The following is a 24,677-nucleotide window of genomic DNA, read 5'->3' on the forward strand; positions in this document are numbered from 1 at the left end:
CAGCACACAGTCACAGTGTAAAATGAGTAGTTCCCCTACCTGAGACAGCCAGCACACAGTCACAGTGTAAAATGAGTAGTTCCCCTACCTGAGACAGCCAGCACACAGTCACAGTGTAAAATGAGTTGTTCCCCTACCTGAGACAGCCAGCACAAACAGTCACAGTGTAAAATGAGTAGTTCCCCTACCTGAGACAGCCAGCACACAGTCACAGTGTAAAATGAGTAGTTCCCCTACCTGAGACAGCCAGCACACAGTCACAGTGTAAAATGAGTTGTTCCCCTACCTGAGACAGCCAGCACAGTCACAGTGTAAAATGAGTAGTTCCCCTACCTGAGACAGCCAGCACACAGTCACAGTGTAAAATGAGTAGTTCCCCTACCTGAGACAGCCAGCACAGTCACAGTGTAAAATGAGTAGTTCCCCTACCTGAGACAGCCAGCACACAGTCACAGTGTAAAATGAGTAGTTCCCCTACCTGAGACAGCCAGCACACAGTCACAGTGTAAAATGAGTAGTTCCCCTACCTGAGACAGCCAGCACACAGTCAGCAGTAGACGCAATGTTCACAATCTTCTCATCCTTCATATCCCCCCCTACCAGGGTCGGCGCTGACACATTCTTGTAACTTCCCAGACCTGGAACAGAGACAATATGATCAGCATCACACAGCTGCTGCAGCTCAAACAGATTCCACAGTCCATGCATGACATCAAACAGAAGAGTTGAATATGGTCCCAGCTTGGTTTGACTACCCAGGTGGAGCTGTGGATAGAGGGTCTACCCAGAGTGAAACGCTAGTGGTTCAATCCATTGGCCAAATCATATTAAACGACAATACAATGATATATGGTTAAGGTGTTACTCTGCCTGGCCATTTTTGGTAGTAAAGGTGTCCGCCTTCAACTGCAGCATGGTATCTCAGTGGGCTGGCATTATATAACCAGCATACATCTGAACTAGTCCACGCACGCACACGTACACACGCATGCATGCATACTCATCTCTAGGTAAGTGCAATAATCTTGAATGCTAAGTTCAAAACCATTTCACTTCACCTCACATCCAGCACAGCTTAAAGGATCCTTTGGGTCCTACTCCCAAAAGCATGGGTATAGGAAGGACGAAAAGTGAATGAATGTTGTTTTACACCAGACCTCCCATTATCACTGTTTCCCTGGAAATATCCAAGTCTGGACAAGACAAGCTCTTGACTGATGGCATGAACAATTTCCAATCCTGACTAATATCGACTAAAGCTTAGTCGTCAGAATATAAGTTTGATGGAAACAAATAATTCCATTTACATTGAGAAGAAGCCCAGTGATATGGGAGATGCTGAAGTACAGTGCACATGTAAACTCTATCAGGGGAAAGTCTAGACTTGCTTCATTTAGATAATTTTTCACATTGCAGAAAGGGCTGGGTGATTTTTAAATAAAAAATGATGTGGTTGAGGGACTGTTTGACAGACAACACAATATACTATGCATTTACAGTGGTATGATGCTGTGAGGTGACAATGTTGTTACAATGCACTCCCTGTATCTACTTTTGCAATAAGCAACAGATGACCAGTTCCAAAATGGAAACTTATTAAGTTTTCAATGGGTAGATGATGCTTTTACTTGGACAGTTTGACTGACAGTCTATGATTCTAGACTGCAGTGATGTATATCTGTGATAAAAAGCATGCTACCAACATTGGCAGAATTAATCTGCATGCTATTAACTCACTGACCTGTTTGTCCATCAGCACCCAGCCCACAGCTGTAAACCTGACCAGTGTCCGTCAGAAACAGGGTGTGGTCCTGTCCGCACACCACCTGGACAACACAACACTGGGATTAGTCTCGCTGGGACTGGAGGGGGATTGGTCATAAAGGGGAACCTATCAGTCTGTCACAATATGTCACATTCATGCATTAACACATGCATTGTTAGAATTGAACAATGATAAAATACTTAACTGGTACACTTTCACCTCAAAATTAAAATTCATTGGTAAGTGACTAATCCACACATTGATACAAACCAAATGATTTGGCATTGTAATTTGCTGTGATGAGGTGTTTCCCTTGGGATCACGAGAAAACTATTATTGTAGGTTTGAATCCTATTCACCGTGATTATATTTCTAGGTTTGTCAGCATCATATTTAGTCTATGAAATAACTCAAAATCCAGCCAGACATTGGGGCTGGTAACTTCTAAATGTTACCAGCCCAAAATGGATTTAACCAGACCAAATATGGTGAATTTACTCAGATGATTGAACATCTCAAATTTTACTAGACCATCGGGCTGGCTAGCTGTAAATTTAGACCGTCCGTCAGAAATCTAGACCGTCTCGGGCGGTCGGACGGGCCTTATTTCATACACTGCCATATTCATGCCTGTGGGTTTCACCAAAGTGGTTAACCATTAAGAACTGCGTCGCCTTGGATTTCCTCTCACATTGAACTTACATGGCATCAAGTAACTACACTACTTCTCAAAGTGGCATTAAGTCCAACTCATATGCCTACATATCCGTTTAAAAGAAAACGAATTTTGAGAAATATTTCCTGCACAATAAACTGGTGAGGTAATATTTTTAAGAGTCTCTCACTGGATGGCCATCTGGAGACATGTAAAGACATCAGTAACCTGACAACAACACCCACGGCTGCCTGCCAACATGCCTCCTTACTTTCTCAACACTGTCTGGTAGATCATGAATCTTGTTGATGTTTGGGTTCTTGGCGTACACCTCATCCTCCACCACTGACCGACCACACTGACCACAGGAGTTGTTGCCCAAGCTGAAAACTAGAAACAGACAATTTCAAGAGTGAGTGAGAGTCTTACGCCACTTACACTACCCCAAAGCCCCAACAATTTCCTTTCACTGCAATAATGTATTAACATCAGTGTTACTCAATAAAGATACTATGACTATGAATCTAGTCTATTCTTAGAAATTGTTGCCAGTTGAGTCAGGTCTTCTGAGAGCTGGTAGAATTCCAGGCTGTAGCTCACCTGAAGTTTAGTAAACAGTTAAAACATAGCTAATACATATATTTTAAAATAACTTCAGGTGCACAATTCCATTATAAGGTAAAGAATGAAGAAGCCATATTTGGAATAGCATGTCATACCTCCCTCCTTGTCTGTGATGACAACAGTGTGGGAACGACCACACGACACATCCTGCACCCTGGTGGTGTCCGGGGACAACAAGGGGAGAGAAATAGGAACTGGTTCTACTATGATGTCAAGGACACGGCCTGAAACAAGAGAAATCGTTGGTTTTGGTGCCAGTCAATGGTATTCCAGCACTAGGACAAGCAATGAAGTGAATGAATGAATGAGTTTAGTTTTACGCCAATATTCCAGCAAAATCATGGCGGGGACACCAGAAATGGGCTTCACACATTGTACCCATGTGGGGAATCAAACCCAGGTCTTCAGCATGACGAGTAACGCTTTAACCACTAATGTGCTGGCAACAAAAGAGAAAGTGTTTGGTTTAACACTGCATTAAAGGGAAAGTAAACTCCACATGGCAACTTTGCAGATTTCAATACATTACGACAGACTTAATCACAAAAGCTTGATCCAAAATAATTTTTGAAGTCTGAGATAGTGTTAAATCATTAAAACAGAAAGATGAAAATGTCCCGAAATGAATAAAAAAAGCTCCAAGAAAATCCTTGTTAAACTGGGTACACACTTCAACAATTGGTCTGGCCTCAAATCTTCCTGCTTCTTCCTTCTTAATCACATTAAAGGTTTTCTGTCATGAGTTTGATCACAGTGTCCACCCCAGTGATCAACTTGTAGAGGCCCAAACACTCACCTGAACCTCGGGGATATTCGTGGTACCCAAGCTGTGAGTCTGTGTTTATTCCTGTCCCAAACAGCCTGTGCCCTTGTGGGGTCCTGGCTGTAAACACGGTGAAGCCGTATCCACATGCCACGCTCTTCACCTGTACAGGCAGAGGTTCCTTGTAACTTAGGCACAGTAACAATTACATATGCAGAACAACTTGCAGCAATCTTCTGTTGACAGTTTTTAAAATGTCATGCAGATAGTATCACAAAATATGATGAGATTACTTTGCAGCTACTGCCGTACCAGGGCAGGGCAGGGCAGGGCAGGGCAGGGCAGGGCAGGGCAGGGCAGGGCAGGGCAGGGCAGGGCAGGGCAGGGCAGGGCAGGGCAGGGCAGGGTGGATGAGGTCTGATCATGATGGAGTGTGGTAGGGTGTGGGGTGGTGCAGGGCAGGGCAAGTAAGGCAAGGTTATGGCTGAGCATGCTTGGACAGGGTGTGGTAGGGTGTGATTGGGTGGCAGGTTAGAGGATGTCAAAACAGGTAAGAGTGGGTAAGGATGAGTCAGGGCTGACCATTATGGGCTGTGTTGGGTGGCTCAGGTGGCTCAGGGCAGGACAAGGCAGGGAAATACCTTGATGTTGTGTATGTCTGTGAACTTTAACCTGGCAGGTCTCTTCTGTCTTGGTATGGCAGACTGTCTCTTGTCTGGCCTCAAATATGTCTGAATTCCTGAAGTGAAACATTACACATGAAGACATCATGAAGACATCGTGGGTACAAAGCTGATCCTTCCAGAAAACAGGCATACAGTGTGGAAATCCTGATCAACAAGAGGCAGTGAGAAGCACAAACACTGAACATAGCCTTAACATGGTGAAGGAAGCTCCTACAAATCTCATTATTAACAAGATTAACATATTCTTCGATAAAAATTGTAAACCAAAAGTCACTGTGGTCTTTCAATCTGATTTCACGGTTGCATTCACCTGAAAACATCGAAGCGATGAGAGAAAATCTTGGACATGATTCGTATTCGATTCCCAGAAATTCGCTGCGTATTGATATATACAAACATCACTCACACCATTGTATTGTTATGTCGTCAGCTGTGATGACGTCATTCAAATCATATTGTGACGTACAGTCCGAATGACATCACAAATGAGCAGTTCCAGATGCTACCATGGGAGACAGCCGAAACGGCCGGCTGATGACATTTCACTACTGTACCCATACTTGATGTCAATGAGTGCAGACACAAAAAACATGTGTGGACCTTTTGGTTTACTTTTGTGTTTACAATGTCGATTCCAAATGAATTCCCGTGCTTCAAATACTCAATAACACCCGGAAATTGGCCCACACATGATGTTTATCTCCTAAGAGAAACACAGAATGACAATATCCTGAAAGATGATAACACTGTTGTAATGCTGGAGGCATGAAATGTTAGGATCCTAGAGAATTGAGTTAGGAGCTAGGTAGCATGACACCAAAGTGTAATGTGGTCTAGGGTTGAGGAATGGTTATAACAGATATGAACTATGACGTAACAGGGTTGACAGTGGACAGCATTTGTTTGTATTACAGTTGTAATGACTCACAGAACCACTGTTTACATCAAGTGTGTTTGTTGAGTCATGTTGATCAGTCATAATGCCAGATGGAGATATAATGTTATCGTTATGTTGAAGTAACCTTTATGTGAATATCCTTCTACTTATTGTCAGTGGCAGCTAAATATCGCCATACAAGTAAAATATATCAAGGGGCAAGATTTAAACACATTTGAGAGCAAAATCTGCAGTTTTGCCCCTTTACCGTAAAGCTTCAAACTGTAAGTCTATATATAGAACAGTGAGTGAGTGAGTTTAGTTTTATGCCGCTTTTAGCAATATTCCAGCAATATCATGGTGGGGGACACCAGAAATGGGCTTCACACTTTGTACCCATGTGGGGAATCGAACCCGGCCTTCGGCCTTATATAGAACATTGGTTATTCATTTATCTTGTGAGCTCATTTACTGATTTCACAACACACTTCTTATTATTTTCGGTTACAAAGTCAAGATGAAACAGTATCATTATCATAGAAATGTCACACCTACCGAGTGCCCCAGTGGTGGCACATCCCCACACATATACACGTTCGCTTGTTTGGCATTCTCTGCCGCGTACTGAACCACTCGATCCTTTCTGTCCTCACGTCTCAGTATTTTCTGCTTCCATGTTCCTTTGCAGCGACAGGAAGTCACAACTAGTGCATGCTGGGAGAACAAGTCCGGATGATGTGATACAAACTTCTGTACCACACGAGCCATTCTGCACAATATAAACAGAACATTGATAGTTTCTTTTCATTCTATCACAAGGATACCATATTCATTGAAGTCCAAGTTTTGGGATGCTTGTGAAGCTTTGGAATGTGAAGCTTTCCAATCCTTGGTGTGCTCATCTTGGCAGTGCTTCACCATTTATACATTACATAAAATATGTACATCGTAATATGCAACTGTAATGTGATGTTGTATTGCCTTTCTGAAATGTTCTGCCTTTCTCTGAGCATGTCATCATTATCCCAATTTTTAAGGGGAGCTGCATGATTCAGAAGTGGTGGGTATCTCAACATTTAAGTGAGAGAGTGAGTTTACTTTTATGCCACACTCAGCAATATTCCAGCTATATGGTGGTGGTCTGTAAATAATCAAGTCTGGAAGAGACAATCCAGTGATCAACAGCATGAGCATCGATCTAAGCAATTGGGTCAAACTCTAAAGAACTGCTCCCTGAACAAATATATTCCTGCATTTACATTTGCAGGTTTTATTGAGTATTTCATGCTCTGAATTTTTATTCAAACCGACAGAACATGACAAAGTATGTTCATGGTAAAATATCCTGTCATTCATTTTCCAGGGTCTATATATGATCAATACTATGTAATACTCATCCTCAGCCAGTTCCTCATTTTGTCAGTGAGTTCTTCATCATTGTGAGATTCTAGCCTACCAAACCTACGAAAGCATTGTTAATCTATAAACTGGAGACCCAACATGAGTTGCCATGGTTACCAGACTTTCTGAGACTGACATAGAAGCTATTATCATAACTATTTCATTCCCACTTCCTTATCTGTGAGTATAATTTCACTCAGGTAATAAATACTGTGTAGGGCTATAAAGTATTGTGGGCACTGTAAGCCTTGCTGTCATTCTCTGAAGACTATTAACCTGCCAGTCAGGTGTTGCTCTAGGCTTATACCAACACGTTAACACGCACAAGCTGTGGGGAGTGGAAATGTAGGATTTCCATCTTTAATATTTCTAAAGTTGATGTTGCTGGATGTGTATTTGAATGTCACTTGATAGAGTCTGCTTTTCAGAATGTTGTCATTTTTAACTGATCTTTTATATAATAAATGGTTACCGTTAGAGCATCCGCCCGGAGAGCGGAAGGTCGCTGGTTTGATCCCTGACCGCGTCATATCAAAAGACGTTAAAATATGGTACTTGTTGGTCCCTGCCTGGCGTTCGGCATTAATGGGTACAACAAGGACTGGTCGGCTCGGAGTCAGTATAATGTGTCTGAGTGGGGTATTCATGCTTCACTGTGGCATGGTATCTCAGTGGGCTAGCACTATAAAACCAGCTTAAGTCTGGGCTAGTACAAGCAGCCACACATCCACATACACACGCATGCACGTCGTCATATGAGCGAAATATTCTCAAGCAACGACGTTAAACCCAATTTCACCTCACCTCACCTTATATAATAAATTCACTTTGAAGCATTTATATTGTTTGTGTGTTGGACATGAAACCAGCTGGTCCCAACTGTGTCTGACACCTCACTTGGCAATGTTCCAGATATATGAGGGCAGTCTGTACATATTTCAGTTTGGACCAGACAATCCAGTGATTGACATCATGAGCATCCATTTACGCAGTTGGGATATGATAACTTCCATAAACCAAATTAGCGAGCCTGACCATTTCATCCCATTAGTAGCATCTTATGATAAGAAACTGTTGATGGGAGTAAAATATTACCTGGATCTTAATGGGTTAACTTATTTGTCTGAAGTTAATTACAAATCTAGGATCCTGGAAAAACAGAAATAGGAATTATTTTGCTAAATGAGATAAAAAATAATAATTCAGGATGGGCAGAGACTGGAAACACAGAAAAACACATGGATAACCAAGTTAACTGTGATCATCACAGGTTCCAGACTGGAGCAATACCAGGCTACTCTGACACAGTTGGAATATAGCTGTCTGTGGCATTACACAACATTCACGCACTAACCTTATATCTGTATCTGCCTCCACTACCAGACAGGGTCAGGCAAAGACTAACGCTTAGTCTCTGAATATACATAATTTGATGGTAACAAATAAACCCATTTAAATTGAAAAGCAGCCCCTGTCAGATGGGAAATTCAGAACCTGAGGGAATATAGACTTGCTTCATTTAGGGCTTTAGCATTGCAGGGAGGGCTGTGCAGTAGTGAAAATAATGTGGTTCAGAGACTGTGGGACGGACTAGGTCAGGCATGTCTACCTGGTTTGTCACAAGATATTTATTGTGGATTTAACTTGTGGATGTATGAGTCTAGCCAGACAGTGTTGGAGTGTACTCATGGTGTCACAGCTCTAGTGACCACAAACACATGCTGACAGGCACAGACTCACACATATTCTGGGGTGACTGTCATCAGTTATACCTCACCCAGGGACAAGTTACTGATATATATACACACGTTCCTAATGTTGACATTATCTTCGCAGGTCATGTGTCATAAATGTTATTTAACAACACAAACCCAAAATCTATTTTCTAAACAGTCTGCAACTTAATCCACAAGTCCAGAGCCTGAATCCATTAAAGTTATATTTGTAAAAATAGTTCATAAAATAACATTTAAATGTAATGAAAATTATTCGTAGAGTCAAGTTGAGGCTAGATGCAAGATGCAAAAGTTATCAGAGCAGACTATGTATTTTATGACTGTTCTGTGTTTGAAAACTAAAGACTGACTGAATATGCTAACAGTGGATATAAAGGTTCTACTAGCATGTGAACAGATTTCACTTATGAAATCGCAAATAAGGTGAGACAAAATGGGTTTACTGTTGTGAAAAGATTATTGCAGTAAAACAACAATATGCATGCATGCATACCCTAAGCTCCTATATCCTTGCATCACTGCCTTAGAGTGGAACATGAGGCATGGTAACAATAAGTAGCACCTGTTAACATCTTTGGGCGTGTTGAGCCCAGGGATCCAAACACTGACCTTCTACCTGGCAGGTACTCTTTCTACAAGGTGCTCAGTCATGACCAGGCACACATACAAAATATGTGTACCTATTTCTACATATTTCAGCATGTGCTTCATGCACAGAATGGAATGTGTGACTCTTGTATTATGCAACAGTCAGCAATTTTCAACTGTATGTCAGCCAGGCAAACAACTTGATCACACAATAACAGCATAGCCAAGGCTCCGTGCTTCTGGCTGGATTCAAGAAATGTTTTGTTTTAATGACACCAAATTCCAACCTGCCAAGACTCAAGGGGCCAATTCTAATCCAGAATCTCAACAGAGGAATGAGGAGCCTGTCTCAGTTCCATACCTGGGAACATGTATGCCACACTGGAGCAGGAAATGGTGACCACGATGTGGATCTTAACAAACATTCAAATATCCTCCTTGCAGTAATGATAACCAGATAGTCTTCCAACAATGATTCATGTTTGCTCTTGTCAAGGCTGATCTAGTCACCAGATAGTCCTCCTTTAACAATGATTCATGTTTCCTCTTGGATGGAGTGATCTAGTCACCAGATAGTTCTCCTTTAACAATGATTCATGTTTCCTCATGGCAAGGCTGATCTGCTCACAAGATACTCCTCCTTCAACAATGATTCATGTTTGCTCTTGGCTGGGGTGTTCTGGTCACCAGATAATCTTCCTTCAACAATGATTCATGTTTCCTCATGGCAAGGCTGATCTAGTCACCAGATAGTCCTCCTTCAACAATGATTCATGTTTCCTCATGGCAAGGGTGATCTAGTCACCAGATAGTCCTCCTTCAACAATGATTCATGTTTCCTCTTGGCAAGGCTGATCTGGTCACCAGATAGTCCTCCTTCAACAATGATTCATGTTTCCTCTTGACTGGGGTGATCTGGTCACCAGATAGTCCTCCTTCAACAATGATTCATGTTTCCTCTTGACTGGGGTGATCTGGTCACCAGATAGTCCTCCTTCAACAATGATTCATGTTTCCTCTTGACTGGGGTGATCTGGTCACCAGATAGTCCTCCTTCAACAATGATTCATGTTTCCTCTTGACTGGGGTGATCTGGTCACCAGATAGTCCTCCTTCAACAATGATTCATGCTTCCTCATGGCAAGGCTGATCTGGTCACCAGATAGTCCTCCTTCAACAATGATTCATGTTTCCTCTTGGCTGGGGTGATCTGGTCATCAGATATCTGGTCAGATAGTCCTCCTTCAACAATGATTCATGTTGCCTTGACTGGGGTGATCTGGTCACCAGATAGTCCTCCTTCAACAATGATTCATGCTTCCTCTTGACTGGGGTGATCTGGTCACCAGATAGTCCTCCTTCAACAATGATTCATGCTTCCTCATGGCAAGGCTGATCTAGTCACCAGAAAGTCTTCCTTCAACAATGATTAATGTTTCCTCCTCAAGGCTGATCTAGTCACCAGATAATCTTCCTTTAACAATGATTCATGATCAAGTCACCAGATAGTCCTCCTTTATTCACCTCGTGTGTTTCCTTGAACAATGATTCATGACTCGGGCCATCCGATTGGTGAAAAATAAAATATACTGTTAGTTTTTTTCTGTTTGCTAATGGGCGCAAAATATGAACTTTGCAATATTCCTTCTATTTTGGATGATGTACGGAACAGTAAATTGGTAAGTATAATTTTAGAGGTTATGAAAATGCATTTAATATTGATTCATTTTTAGGAAATTATATTTATAAATATTTGACCTCTAAAAATATTCTTCCCAATTTACTGCTCTGATCACTTGAAAGTCAAGGTCATCTATGGCCGACAAGTGAGTATGTTTGCTGATGATTTTGGAGAAAATGCTTGCTTACTGTCGAGGAAATGATATGAAGTTGCAATAAGTTTTTTAACCCGTGGAATGACGCTGCCGATCGAATCTATCCCCACATAGGTGCTGTCAACGCGGCTGGAATTAATAAAACGAATTTGAAAGGTGAGTTTTCGCTGTCATGGTTGATCCATAATCTTGGCTTGAAATTGTGGAGGTAGCTGTTTTCAGTGAGTTGTGGCGTATAACTTTTGAAACAATGATCCGAGTTTGACCATTTATAGCTCAATTTGTAGGGAAATCATCTGGCTTTCGATTCCTAGGTCTTTGTGGGCCTTACAAATATCAAGGTGGAATCTAACTGTGATCGAGGAGGGTGTGGTTTTGTCGTTACATCCCTTTCCTTTTATATAGTAATAGGGTTTGGTCTATACACTTACATGTCTTTCTAATGCTGTTTCTAAGCGAACCACGCCCCTATGATCATACCTTGTCCTTTGAGTACACAGGTAACATTTTACAGTCAACACAGTATCCCAACAGCATCAAATTATCAGACTAAAATAACCCAGAATGTGTCACTTAATTGCTATTTGATGAAACAACATGTTTCCCAAATATGATAAACCTTCATAATAAGTACATCACATATGTGGTTTCGCATTATTAGACTGTAGATCTGTTTAATGGTGAAGTTTCATCTTCCTGTTGATGTCTATTAATGAGTTGTATATTCGGTAAAACCTTCAGCATTTCTGAACCATACACTGCACTGAAATATTCTCTCCGCGTGTGTGTGGGGGTGTGTGTGGGGTGTGTGTGAGGGTGTGTGGGAGGGTGTGGGGTGTGTGTTTGGTGGGTTAGGGTTAGGGTGAGGGTTTGTGATTGTGTTCCTTTTTCGAGCAAACAGTCTCCAGCAATATCTGGCAGGTGAATGACAACCTTAGTCAAAGATGAAATGTCAATACGGAAAAAACTGTCGTATCACAGACTTGGTCATACCAGAGACCATATATCGGTATATGGTCTCTGGTCATACACCGACGATCCAATACGATAACACTACAGCAGCCTACAGCCTAGCTATTGACGATTGACACACTCAATGTTCACTCACACAAGTGCATAAAAACGGCGTTGTCATCAATTAAAAAAAGTTTACAAGTGCAACATGTTGATTCGCCCTTTAGTTAATGTGGTCAGAATTCAAAATCATGACATACCTTTGTTTTTATACACTAATGAACACGACTGACGACATGTGTTGACCTTTCCATTCACATGTCAATGGGGGCTGACATCTTGGGTTTAACTAAAAACAGGACATTGCAAAAAACCGCAATGGTACCATAATGTATTTGAAAGATTCAAATTGTTATTATATATACATTCCGAAACAATTTGTACAAATACGTTTTATGACATCAAATGAATAATAAACACCCAATTCAACATGTTATCCTTATGTTGTATAAATTATGTTTCGCTTTGTAAAATCATGCTCCGTTCACCTTTTATAACACACTAAACTGATTCTTGGTTTTCTTTGCGCATCGTCAGCTTGCACTAAAGCATACGATGAGACGGGCCCCAGCTTCATAATGTGCACGCATACAATTGTACTTGGTTCCGTCTCTACACTGTATTTAACCAGAACTTGTGGAAATGTCTTTATCATAAAAGGATTAAAAGGGACCATTTTTTGTGTGTGTCATCATTGCATCCATGGTGGAAACAGGAAAGAAAACTTTACTTTTGGTAAATGTATGTAAGCTATTGTTGTGAAATTCTGGTTGAGAGAGAAAGTTGGGAGTATTATGAAACAATTATTTATGTAGACAACAATCGTATGTATGTAATTGTATGTTCGTATGGTGTTGTACATAGCCTTGTACCTAAACTCATTACCCATTCCTCCATTTTTTAAAGGCAGTGCGTACATCTATAATATAATACATTTGTAGCGTTGTATACAATGTGCCGTAGCTAGGTAGCTCTGAAACTTAAATCGTAACCATGCAGCTATAAAGTAGTAATCTTTTCATTTTGAAATTTTCAAAATGGCCACTGCAACGCCTCATTTTACTGCGAATAATCCCCAAGAATTTTCCAGCCAATGTCTTCCCAGAATCCTTAATGGATATAGTGTTTGGTGCTTATTATGAGTGGTGGTATTCAACTGCATAACCAATTCTATCTACACGTAGCAATATGATCAATGTACTTGCCGGAATTTACACACTTAAAGAACTGTCATGATATTCTGGTTTTCGTTTTGGAAAGAGAAAACACTAAGCAGATCATGATATGTCCCAAGATAGCGGTGACAGTGGGGTAGCCTAGTGGTTAAAGCGTCCGCTCGTCACGCCGAAGACCCGGGTTCGATTCCCCACATGGGTACAATGTGTGAAGCCCATTTCTCGTGTCCCCCGCCGTGATATTGCTGGAATATTGCTAAAAAGGGGAGTAAAACCATACTCACTCACTCAATATATTCTACATAGGCCGTACATGAAGTGTATTGATTAATTCATCATTTAAATCAGCAGATTGTATTGTTTTACATGCCGTTTTGTAGCCTGGCTGGACACACACATACCACACCAGGACCATAAACATTGTATTGGTGTCCACACGAGCCTGGGCCTGTGTTGCTATAGGCTTTGTTTTCTCGTGACACTGCTTCAGTTAGAAATTAGAAACATTGTCATAAGCAGCGTGGAATAAGTTGGAAATATGTCAGTACAGAAATTGAATATGGACGATATGAATGGATCAGATTACTATCGTCCGACCCCTCTGTATACAACAAATGTATTTTTGACAAGTAATTACAGGCAGGCAGGTATTCTGGACAAGGTATTACAAGCAGGCAGGTATTCTGGACAAGGTATTACAAGCAGCAGGTATTCTGAACAAGGTATTACAAGCAGACAGGTATTCTGGACAAGGTATTACAAGCAGGCAGGTATTCTGGACAAGGTAATTCAAGCAGGCAGGTATTCTGGACAAGGTTCACTGAACTTCCTTTTGAATATAATGTTTCATTCACGCTGATCGGGATTTAAATTTTGAACCTAGCATTTTAATTGAATTAACTTGACATTAAAAGGCAAAAAGCATATATTCAAAAGTGATGTCAGTTCTTTAAAGAGAGAATTTCAGTACAGTATAATGAAAATGAAGAACGGCCAAGGTGTGTTGTCAGTACAAGTCTTTGACTGTCTGAGAGTGGGCACTGCTGTCAGTCATAGTACTTATCTTCAGCTCTCGTCACCCAGTGTAGAAGACTGTCTCACTTCATCCTCTATGTAGAAGACCGCCTCTTGGTGTATTGTACAGAGCTTGTCATGATATTAGGAGGTCGGTGGTTCAATGTGATGACAAAAGATGTAGGGATGTGGTACTTGTTGTGCCCCTGACTTACACTCGTTTTGAAAGGAAACAAACAAGGACTTACCGCCTTGGAGTCACTATAGTGTGTTTAAGTTAGGATACTTCTTATATACTATAGCTCCACGGCTTTAACATCTGCATGAGTGTGTATTTGTGCAAGCAACCTTACACACGGCACTATTTAAGGAAAGAATTTTGTACACAACATAAAACCCCAATCACCCCATGATGTAATTTATTCCTCAGTAATGTACATTGAGAGTGTTTATAGTGGGCTGTGATAAAGGCCGGCGGTATAGACTGGTAGTTTAGACAATATTAAATACTGCGTACATCGTTAATGCCTGATCAAGTACAGATTTGTTTATATGATATATTTGACATGGGTGCCACATCAATCTGAGTATATATACATGATGTAGGTACTGGGATTATGATCGACGTTTGTGGTTCGCATCACATTTGTAGAGGAAGTCTCACTAGCAGGGTCAAAAGTTTACATTCGGTCAAATGCCCTTAATCAGCAGAACTGTAATATAACAGTATACTCCGGTCATAACGAACTCAAAGGGGCCACAGCCGTCATAGGCATTTCGTCTAAAATATACAGCATGTCCCATGGGAAAACCAATTCGTTATACCCTCCGCCAGTTTGTTGTAAGAGTTCGGTCCGTAAATAATCGAGTCTGGACAGGCAATCCAGTGATTGATATAAGCATCGATCGGCAACATTAGGATTCGATGACATGTGTCAACCAAGTCGGCGATCCTGACCAGCCGATCCCGTTAGTCGGCTCTTACGACATGCATGTGCTGCTGAAGAAGAATTCTAGCCTGGACCTGCATGGTTCTGGAGATACAGAGGACATTCCGTGATTAATTTGGGTAATTCTTTCACTCCGCATGCTCGATAGCACAGTAGGATTGGGACACAACTTACAAACAATCCACAACTGATCCCTAACTAGGTTCGATCGATGCTCGATTAAGTACACACATTCTGGAGGCTCTATATCCATAATATCTCATTGTTGGATGTGAAAAGCAATTGTCCGAACACTCTATTACCTTCCTAGTCAAAAGAATACTCCTACCGTCAATCGATCCCACAGCTGGGTCTGATTGATGCTCGATCATCAAAGGTGGACAGGTGGCAGATTCACCATCGTAGCTCCAAGGCTTTGGACCGCCTCCGTGGTGTATTGGTTAGAGCGTCCGCCCGGAGAGCGGAAGGTCGCGGGTTCGATCCCCAACCGCGTCATATCAAAAGACGTTAAAATATGGTACTTGTTGGTCCCTGCCTGACGCTCGGCATTAATGGGTACAACAAGGGCTGGTCGGCTCGGAGTCAGTATAATGTGTCTGAGTGGGGTATTCATGCTTCACTGCGGTATGGTATCTCAGTGGGCTAGCACTATAAAACCAGCTTAAGTCTGGGCTAGTACAAGCAGCCGCACATACACATACACACGCATGCACGTCGTCATATGAGCGAAATATTCTCAAGCACGACGTTAAACCCAATTTCACCTCACCTCACCTCCAAGGCTTTGGGTTAGGTGGCTGTGCCATATGGGCACATTTACACAAACCGGCCTCAGCGTTAAGACTGTCTTAAGTCATTGTAAGAAAATTCGCAATGCGATCATCGTTGAGCTAAGATCGCTTTGTGCAAGTGGGCCCATCTGGTATATAGGCTGAATCCGCTCCTCATCAGACACATGTACACCCATTTACAGAAATAAGTAACCATGCTAAGTCTCCAGTCTCCTGTTGTTGTCTGTACATGTGTTGGTTGGAAAGTACATTGAACTTCGAATATCACGATGGTGAAGGTGAGATGGGGTGAAATGGGGTGTAACGTCGTACTTAAGAATATTTCGCTCATATGACGACCTGCTTGCGTGTGTATGTGTATGTGCGGCTGCTTGTACGAGCCCAGACTTAAGCTGGTTTTATAGTGCTAGCTCACTGAGATACCATGGCAGTTAAGCATGAATACCCCACTCAGACACGTTAAAGTGACTCCGAGCCGACCAGTCCTTGTACCCATTAATGCCTAGCGCCAGGCAGGGACCAACAAGTACCATGTTTTAACGTCCTTTGGTATGACGCCTCCGGGGATAGAACCCGCGACCTTCCGCTCCCCGGGCGGACGTCCTAATCACTACCCAACCAAGGCGGTTTCGATTATAGCTAGTTTAGATCGTTATAGCCGAACTTCGGTATTTGGATTTCGACTAAAATATACAGAAAGTGTCCGAAACATAACACAATAGTTCGTTATATCTTTCAGTGCGTGTTTGAGTTTGGATTATTGACTAAACAGTACAATGGAACACGCGCTGTATGTAAAGTACGGATATAACGAACTCAAAGGGGCCACTAATTTTTATTCGTTATGATATAAGTTCGTCATATCGCACTTCGACCAAAATAAACAGCAAGTGGCCTTGAGCCCCAAATTGTTCGTTATAAACGTAGTATACTGTAGTTGAAGACATTTTGTTTACAATCAATACTGGCACCCAGTAAATCCAATGTGTCTCATATACACTTATACATATGCTTGTTTTTGTTTGACTGAAACAAAGAACTGTGTTTTGCATACAAAAACGCAAATATTATGGATGGTGAATTCACCTGACGAAGGGGCAAGGAATAGCCCAGAAACGTTGTGGCATACAATAAAGAAGAAGTTGTCATACATAATATTCGCGTTTTACTTGAACACCAACTTCTAAATGCCTCTCAAGAACCCGTGTTTGCATGTTGTGTCGTCGAAGTCCTTTTCACCCATTGCTGTTTTAGTGAACTCTATATGACCAGGCCATGCATTGTGTGAGGAAAAAGCCACGGATACAGACAGATCAGTTTTGAGTTTCACAGTCCATAAATGTAGAGCTCCACAACTTGTTCTCAATAAAACAGACCATCGAAACACACACATTAATGGATCCTAATGAATACACTCAGAGAAGGACATTTGTCCAAGTGAAAATGATTTAAAAAACAAAACTTCTCAGTTCATGTTTGTGTCTCCCTGAAACAATGCTCATAGCTGTAAACCTATCAATCTTGTCTCGAGTCTTTGTCCTGGAAATCGAAAACATCATGTGTTTCTGCCATGCCCAGGGGGAGCAATTTAATTGAATTGCGGCGCACCAAAAGTAAGGAGATTTCATAACTGTCTCGGAACAACCAGAGACCATATAATAGATCTATTATATGGTCTCTGCTGGAACAACACATTGGAAGGGTGTTTATGCTAACTGTCAAAACGGAAAGTATAAGTATCCAGTGAGTCTTGATAATATATAACAGAAGCTCCCTCATACCATTAGTTCGATATAAATACTACCAGGTAAGCATGTTAGTAAAGATTATATTTGCACTGTGACAAATATGGTACACAAGTGCACAGTCTCCAGGTTTACTTTTTGCAATCTTGCGAAAGCGCAGAGAAGATAAATTGCCCAGTCGACTGTTCAAACTGAGCCTAAGAGGTGTCGTGTGCAAATTGATGTGTGGCTTCCGGTATTTTCAACCAGTTGGGCAACAGGGACATCTGAGGTAGTTGGGTAAGCCTTGGATTTAGTGAATTTTTCGAAATTGATCATTTATAAAATCATTAACTTCGCTGTGTGACATACAGTACAGTAATCATGACACATTTTACTGTAGGATTGCCATAGATTGAATTTGTTATTTAGACAGTGGAAAGATAAATGGTTGGACATGCCGTTTAGGGTTGTGTTATTTTTATCGCTTAATGTCACTGACGTACTTACGGCGACATAAGAGATGATTAAACCACTTGCGCGTTAATTTTATGATCAGATATAGAATATTTTATGTCTCACACACGAACCACCTGTACAAATCCCACGGCTTTCGTTTTCTCGTCATGGCGTAATAATAAGGCCATGTCTCCCTAACAATACCTCGATATCAAATAGCTTGAAAACATTAACAATGAGGATATGCGGCTCGCAATAATAAACTCATCTTACTAACTTTCAAATGAGTGAAATCGCTCTGATTGTTTGAACCATCAGTTAATTTTAATTCTGCCAAACTTACGAGTATTATAATTTTATATAAGATCATTGTAATGCTTTGTGTGACTGTTGTGAAACGAATTCTGTTTCAAAGTTATGACAAATAAGTAATTTGTATGTCCAATATAGTTTGTAAATAAAGTCTATTTTATCACCAAAACATGTATTATGATAATGTATTGTCATATTGTTGTAAAGGTTATAAACAAACCTTATTATATGAAATTGAGAGTGTCCCATGAGATGGATATTTCACAATACTGCCCAGTGCATGACACCAAGGGGTAACAAATTGATGTAAGTATCATATTTGTATGATAAATGATTTGAAGGTTGAATATTTTGCCAAGTAACTGTATGGCTACAGATACTACTTTCCGGGTAGCCACTGTAAAAATAAAGAACTCAAGAAGTCAAGGCAATATTTTAGGTAGCCAAACATATTTACAATCATGTTCTAAAAGCATTTGAATAAAATTTCTCTGATAATGTGTAGCCACACATACTTTATTATCATTTCTTGGTTTAAATGTCTTTTCACAACAACCAGTTTTGAGTTACTGGTGCTTTTAATATCCACTATTTGGACGGTTTCCCCATATCTCTATTACCATGATTACTCTGATTGGCTCACAATCATGTCATGTGAGCATTATTATTTTCAAACTTTCTGTCATGATTGTTTTCACTAAAATGTATGTGATTGTTTTTTGTGCCATAATCATGAAATCATAAATGCTAGCAAGAAAAGGGGAATGGTCTGCACACGTTAGAGTTTGGAGACTGAGTGCATTATGCACAGTAACATTATTTGGACTACCTTAATCTTTGCGTCATGGAACAAATACATCTTTGTGGACAACAATATGGGCAGTTATACAGGTTCTGTTGCAGTCAGAAACTGACAATAGAGAAAAGAATGTAGCAAATGTCAGTCAGATTATGTATTTCTGAGTAGAACGTCAGTCTATCATATTGCCCCAGAAAACTGATTACTGACAGTACAGCTAACAATGAGCACTGGATGTAGATGATGTTCATGCTTAACATAGGTGTCAGTGCCACAAAGTGATTTTGTATTTATAGAAAAAATGTTTTCACATATTGATTTTGTGTAGTTGAGATTATGAAGTTATTTTTTGTATGATTTTGTGATCATTTGTTCTGTCTCTTGTATGTTTGACATTTCAAACATTCAAGATGATACGAGGGCTGCAATCGAATACACTTTAAGGCAAATATGATATGTTATATACAGTAATGAATACAGATATTTATTGATTAATACTTTATGGTTAATATCTAGGAATTAAACTAACAAAATTATCATGTAATTACTTAAGTTGAAACATTTCATTGATAATTTCTATAAAACTGAAACAAGGCAATACGTTACAAACAAGGCATCTTATAGCCTAATGACAGTGCCGTTAGGAGGCCACTTCAAAATGGCAAAAGTTACTCTACTGTATGGGTTGGAATTATTACATTTTGCGTATCTCACTTAGATCCACAACAAACTAGTTTCAAGTTCTCTAAAGCATTCATATATATTCGATTCTAGTGACCACAAATAATGAATGAAATTCATGAAAGGATACGGTTCAATTCACCAAGTATGAAGGTGAACCATACAAGATACTAGGTGATATGTGGGAAAAGTTGCTGGAACCTTGGTATTATAGATAATCTGTGTTGGGTGCTTCAAGTCCCTTGTCATTGGCACAGGACATGGAAGATTCATTCACAGTTGTAACAGATAAATTGTATTTTTTTCGCAGCTTGTTGGTTACTGTGCAATCAAAGCCTTTAACGAGCTGTCAACCTTGGTAGGTTTGACCCTGATGCTTTTAAAAGAACACTTTTCTTGTTTGGAAAAGGAAATACAGCTGAGAATAGATCCATAGCAACCTATGCTTGTCGTATGAAGTGATTTACTAAATCGGATGGGTGGTGATTTGGTTGATAGCATTGTTGAACCAACACTGGATCGAATATTCCTTGACATGGCAAATAAGTGATCAGACTGCTAGATGACTGATGACTACTGAAAACCAAATCAACCTGTACTTAGTGAATATCAAAAAGTGTATATTTTCAGATATTAGTTTGTCATTGTAAATTGAAATTTGTCATTGTAACATTTTAGTCAGAGTCAGTTTGAGGAACTATGGCTCGTGGTCAACAAAAGATTCAGTCTCAGCAGAAGAATGCCAAGAAGCTTCAGGATGCCAAGAAGGGCGGCCATGATCAGAAGAAGGCTGCTTTGAAGGCATTGGTGCACACATGCACCGTGTGTAAGGTGGGTAGTACTATGGGTGGTGCAGACATGCACTGTCTGTAAGGTGGTTGGTACTATGGGTGGTGCAGAGATGCACTGTGTGTAAGGTGGGTGGTACTATGGGTGGTGCACACATGCACCGTGTGTAAGGTGGCTGGTACTCTGGTGGTGGTGGTACACATGCAGACACACGTGTGTAAGGTGGGTGGTGGTACATGCACTGTCTGGTGGTCCAAACATGCACCTTGTGTAAGGTGGGTGGTACTACAGGTGGTTCAGACATGCACTGTCTGTAAGGTGGTGGGTACTACGGGTGGTGCAGACATGCACTGTCTGTAAGGTGGTTGGTACTACGGGTGGTTCAGACATGCACTGTCTGTAAGGTGGGTGGTACTACAGGTGGTTCAGACATGCACTGTCTGTAAGGTGGTTGGTACTACGGGTGGTTCAGACATGCACCGTGTGTAAGGTGGGTGGTACTGCACCGCGGGTGGGTGGTGCAGACATGCACCGTGTGTAAGGTGGGTGGTACTCTGGTGGTGGTGCAGACATGCACTGTAAGGTGGGTGGTACTACGGGTGGTTCAGACATGCACCGTCTGTAAGGTGGGTGGTACTACGGGTGGTTCAGACATGCACCGTCTGTAAGGTGGGTGGTACTACAGGTGGTTCAGACATGCACAGTCTGTAAGGTGGGTGGTACTACGGTGGTGCGTGTGTAAGGTGGTGGGTGGTACTACGGGTGGTGTCAGACATGCACCGTGTGTAAAAGGTGGTGCAGACATGCAGACATGCACCGTGTAAGGTGGTGGGTGGTACTACGGGTGGTGCAGACATGCACCGTCTGTAAGGTGTAAGGGGTACTGGTACTGTCAAGGTGGGTGTACCACGGTGGTTCAGACATGCACGTGTGTAAGGTGGGTGGTACATGCGGGTGTGCAGACATGCAGACATGTGTGTAAGGTGGGTGGTACTACTATGCACCGGTGTAAGGTGGTTGGGTGGTGCAGACATGCACCGTGTGTAAGGTGGGTGGTACTACGTGGTGGTGCAGACATGCACCGTGTGTAAGTGTGGTGGTGCACCGTGTGTAAGGTGCCGGTTGGTACTACGTGTGTAAGGTGGTGGCAGACATGCACTGTCTGTAAGGTGGGTGGTACTACAGGTGGTGCAACACATGCACCGTGTGTAAGGTGGGTGGTACTTCACGGGTGGTTCAGACATGCACCGTGTGTAAGGTGGGTAAAGGTGGGTGGTACTATGGGTGGTGCAGACATGCACTGTCTGTAAGGTGGGTGGTACTATGGGTGGTGCACACATGCACTGTCTGTAAGGTGGGTGGTACTACGGGTGGTGCAGACATGCACCGTGTGTAAGGTGGGTGGTACTACGGGTGGTTCAGACATGCACTGTCTGTAAGGTGGGTGGTACTGTAAGGTGGTGTGGTACTACGGGTGGTGCAGACATGCACCGTGTGTAAGGTGGGTGGTACTCACGGGTGGTCCACACATGCACTGTCTGTAAGGTGGGTGGTGGTGGTGCACTGCGCGTCACGTGTAAAGGTAAGGTGGTGGTACTACGGGTGGTGCACACATGCACTGTGTGTAAGGTGGGTGGTGATGTGGATTTAGCAAGGATGGAAGGATACTAAAATACATGGACGGCATCATTTGGGCATAACCACAAGGGTTGAAGGGTAGGATTTGTTTGTGGGCAAAGGTTGCTGGTTAGGGTTTGTATTTGGGAGGGGGGTATGGTTTTGTATGCTGGCAAAGGTGGAGGGGGTACACATTTGACACGGATGGAGTGTTTCAGTTTAACACAAAGTGGAAGGAAGGTCCATTGCAAAATGCATGGTCTGTTTAAGTGACTTCATTGAATGGAGCGTTCGGCCTAAATGGGTGCAACAAGAAGGACTGGTCGGCGCGGAGTCGGGATAATGTGTCTGAGTGGGGTGTTCATGCTTACCTGCGGCATGGTATCTCAGTGAGCTTGCACTATAAAACCAGTTTAAGTCTGGACTAGTCCAAGCAGCCACACATACACATGCATGCATGTCGTCAGAGTGAAATAGTTAATCACTAGATTATCTGGTCCAGACTCGATTATTTACAGACCGCCGCCATATAGCTGGAATAATACTAGTCCTTGTAGACTTCACCAGGGTTGTAAATGTCAAAGATAATGATTCCAAGGTCTTTCTTCTCATGTCAAATTGATATGCTGTAAGAAACCCTCACTCACTCCAAAAAGGTATCTGGTAGAGATCATATAGATCTTTGTAGTAAGGAAGCAAAATAGTGGATCTGGTGTCACATGTCTCTCTATTTCTAGTCCCAGATGCCTGACCCTAAGACTTACAAGCAACATTTTGAGAGCAAACATCCCAAGTCTCCTCTGCCAGATGTACTAAAGGATGAATGACCTAAGGTGAGTGACACAGCCTCATGTAGTAATAGACAGAAATAAGGCATTGTGACCTGACAAGCCCTGAAGATACATTGTTAGCAAGGAACAACAAACATCTGACAGTACCTCGTCTTACGCCGCCTATAAGGAACGCCTCTGCGGTCTACTGGATCATGTGTCTGCATGGAGAGCAGAAAGTGGGGGGGTTTATCTCTTCCTGTCATGCCAAAAGAAGTTAAAAGATGGTCGCACGCTTGCACGCATATTGCCATGTGAATTATTCTTTAACTGCGACATGATTTCACCTACAATTCACCTCACTTCACTGTGGAAACATTAGGTTACTTCTGTGTTTACTGCCGTGTCATTCCATGAAGATTCTGATGTTTTGGGGAATTTGGTTTGAGGTTTTGGAAACAGATACTTTCCTTGATCATCTGGTAGACTTGATCTCCTTAGTATTATGATAAATACTCTTGGTCCATTTGTTACCATATCTTCATTCAGAAAGTGACACGTGACATCTCAAGCTCTTTCAGTAGTAATTGTGCTGAGAATATCTCTTGCCTATGAATGTAATATGTTTGGCCAGCCAATTCTAGTGTTACAAACTTTCTGTAAGATTGGTTTTTATAGGTATTTATCAAAATAGAATGGACGTACATTGGACTATCGAGGCTTGGGGTTGATTAAAATACAAAATTCTACTTAAACAATCATCTACAAGGCCTTGATGGTATTTAGTGGATTTTAGATATTTTGCTGTATATTTATTACCATGGTGAACTGAATAGAGAGGTCAAATTTGGAGTGTTACCAAGGTTACATTTATGACATAGGGCTTCCTTTTGTACAAGGATGAAGAGATTTATGTACTTTTTTAGGTTTATCTGAGTATTTTTCTCTTTTTCCTTTCAGAGTCACCACAAGTGGTATCAATGGATGTGGAGAAATGACATTTTGTCAGATTTAATTTTCTTTGTAGACTTTTACAAGAGATTCAACACAAGCCATTTTTTCAACAGTTGTCAACATTTTCAACAGGTCCATAACAATTTTCTGTATCATGCACTCTTGAGACAATTATGGGGACTTAATTTATGTGTACAAATAAATCATTCTTGTGACCATTATTGTGTTGTTTACACTTGTGGGAATGGAGGCTATCAGCTTTACAGTAGCCTCAGGTGTCAGTATACAAGGTGTAGTACAACAGGGATTTATTCAGACCTGCTAACATTAGGCTGCAGTACAAATTCCAAATTTGAAGTTAAACTTTCCCGATTTGTAATAATTCAAGGAAATAAGAACATTCACATTATCCAATTTTGAACAGAATCACAATTTCTTCCCTATATTATCTGGCCAGGCAGTGTGAAATCCAAGATAAATCCCTGTACAAGCTGCAAGATGGGTCTTCCTTACCTCTTTCATGGACTTGATAAAGGTACGAGCATCTTTACTTAATGACACTGGGTGATAGGTTTACATCTTCCTCACTCCTTCCAGTACCAAAGGCAACCTGCTTGCATGTAACCATTCCATTGGCTTTCGTGATGTCAAAGTACCTGCCCCAGATTTCAGTTAGCCATTTTGATTTGCTATGCTAT

At 41.4% G+C, this 24,677-nt stretch overlaps 1 protein-coding gene and 1 long non-coding RNA gene across 2 annotated transcripts in view; one reads left to right on the forward strand and one right to left on the reverse strand.

Moving 5' to 3' along the window:
* Positions 1-12,258, reverse strand: part of LOC124291085 (RCC1-like G exchanging factor-like protein) — a 78,369-nt gene extending 66,111 nt beyond the window's left edge. Inside the window, 9 exon segments of the mRNA XM_046727990.1 lie at positions 528-638; positions 1,742-1,826; positions 2,692-2,810; positions 3,140-3,268; positions 3,841-3,970; positions 4,449-4,546; positions 5,926-5,967; positions 5,970-6,139; positions 12,145-12,258. Of these exon segments, the coding sequence (XP_046583946.1) occupies positions 528-638; positions 1,742-1,826; positions 2,692-2,810; positions 3,140-3,268; positions 3,841-3,970; positions 4,449-4,546; positions 5,926-5,967; positions 5,970-6,138 (883 nt within the window). The 5' untranslated portion in view covers position 6,139; positions 12,145-12,258.
* An 8,270-nt stretch (positions 12,259-20,528) lies between these two features.
* LOC124291083 lies at positions 20,529-24,197 on the forward strand. The gene is made up of 3 exons (XR_006902137.1): positions 20,529-20,680; positions 22,993-23,088; positions 23,986-24,197. It is a non-coding gene; the product is annotated as an uncharacterized LOC124291083 (long non-coding RNA).
* The last annotated feature ends 480 nt before the right edge of the window (positions 24,198-24,677 follow it).

This window comes from Haliotis rubra, unplaced genomic scaffold (genome assembly GCF_003918875.1).
Source record: "Haliotis rubra isolate DU_JTF1 unplaced genomic scaffold, ASM391887v1 Scf480, whole genome shotgun sequence".
NCBI lineage: Eukaryota > Metazoa > Mollusca > Gastropoda > Lepetellida > Haliotidae > Haliotis > Haliotis rubra.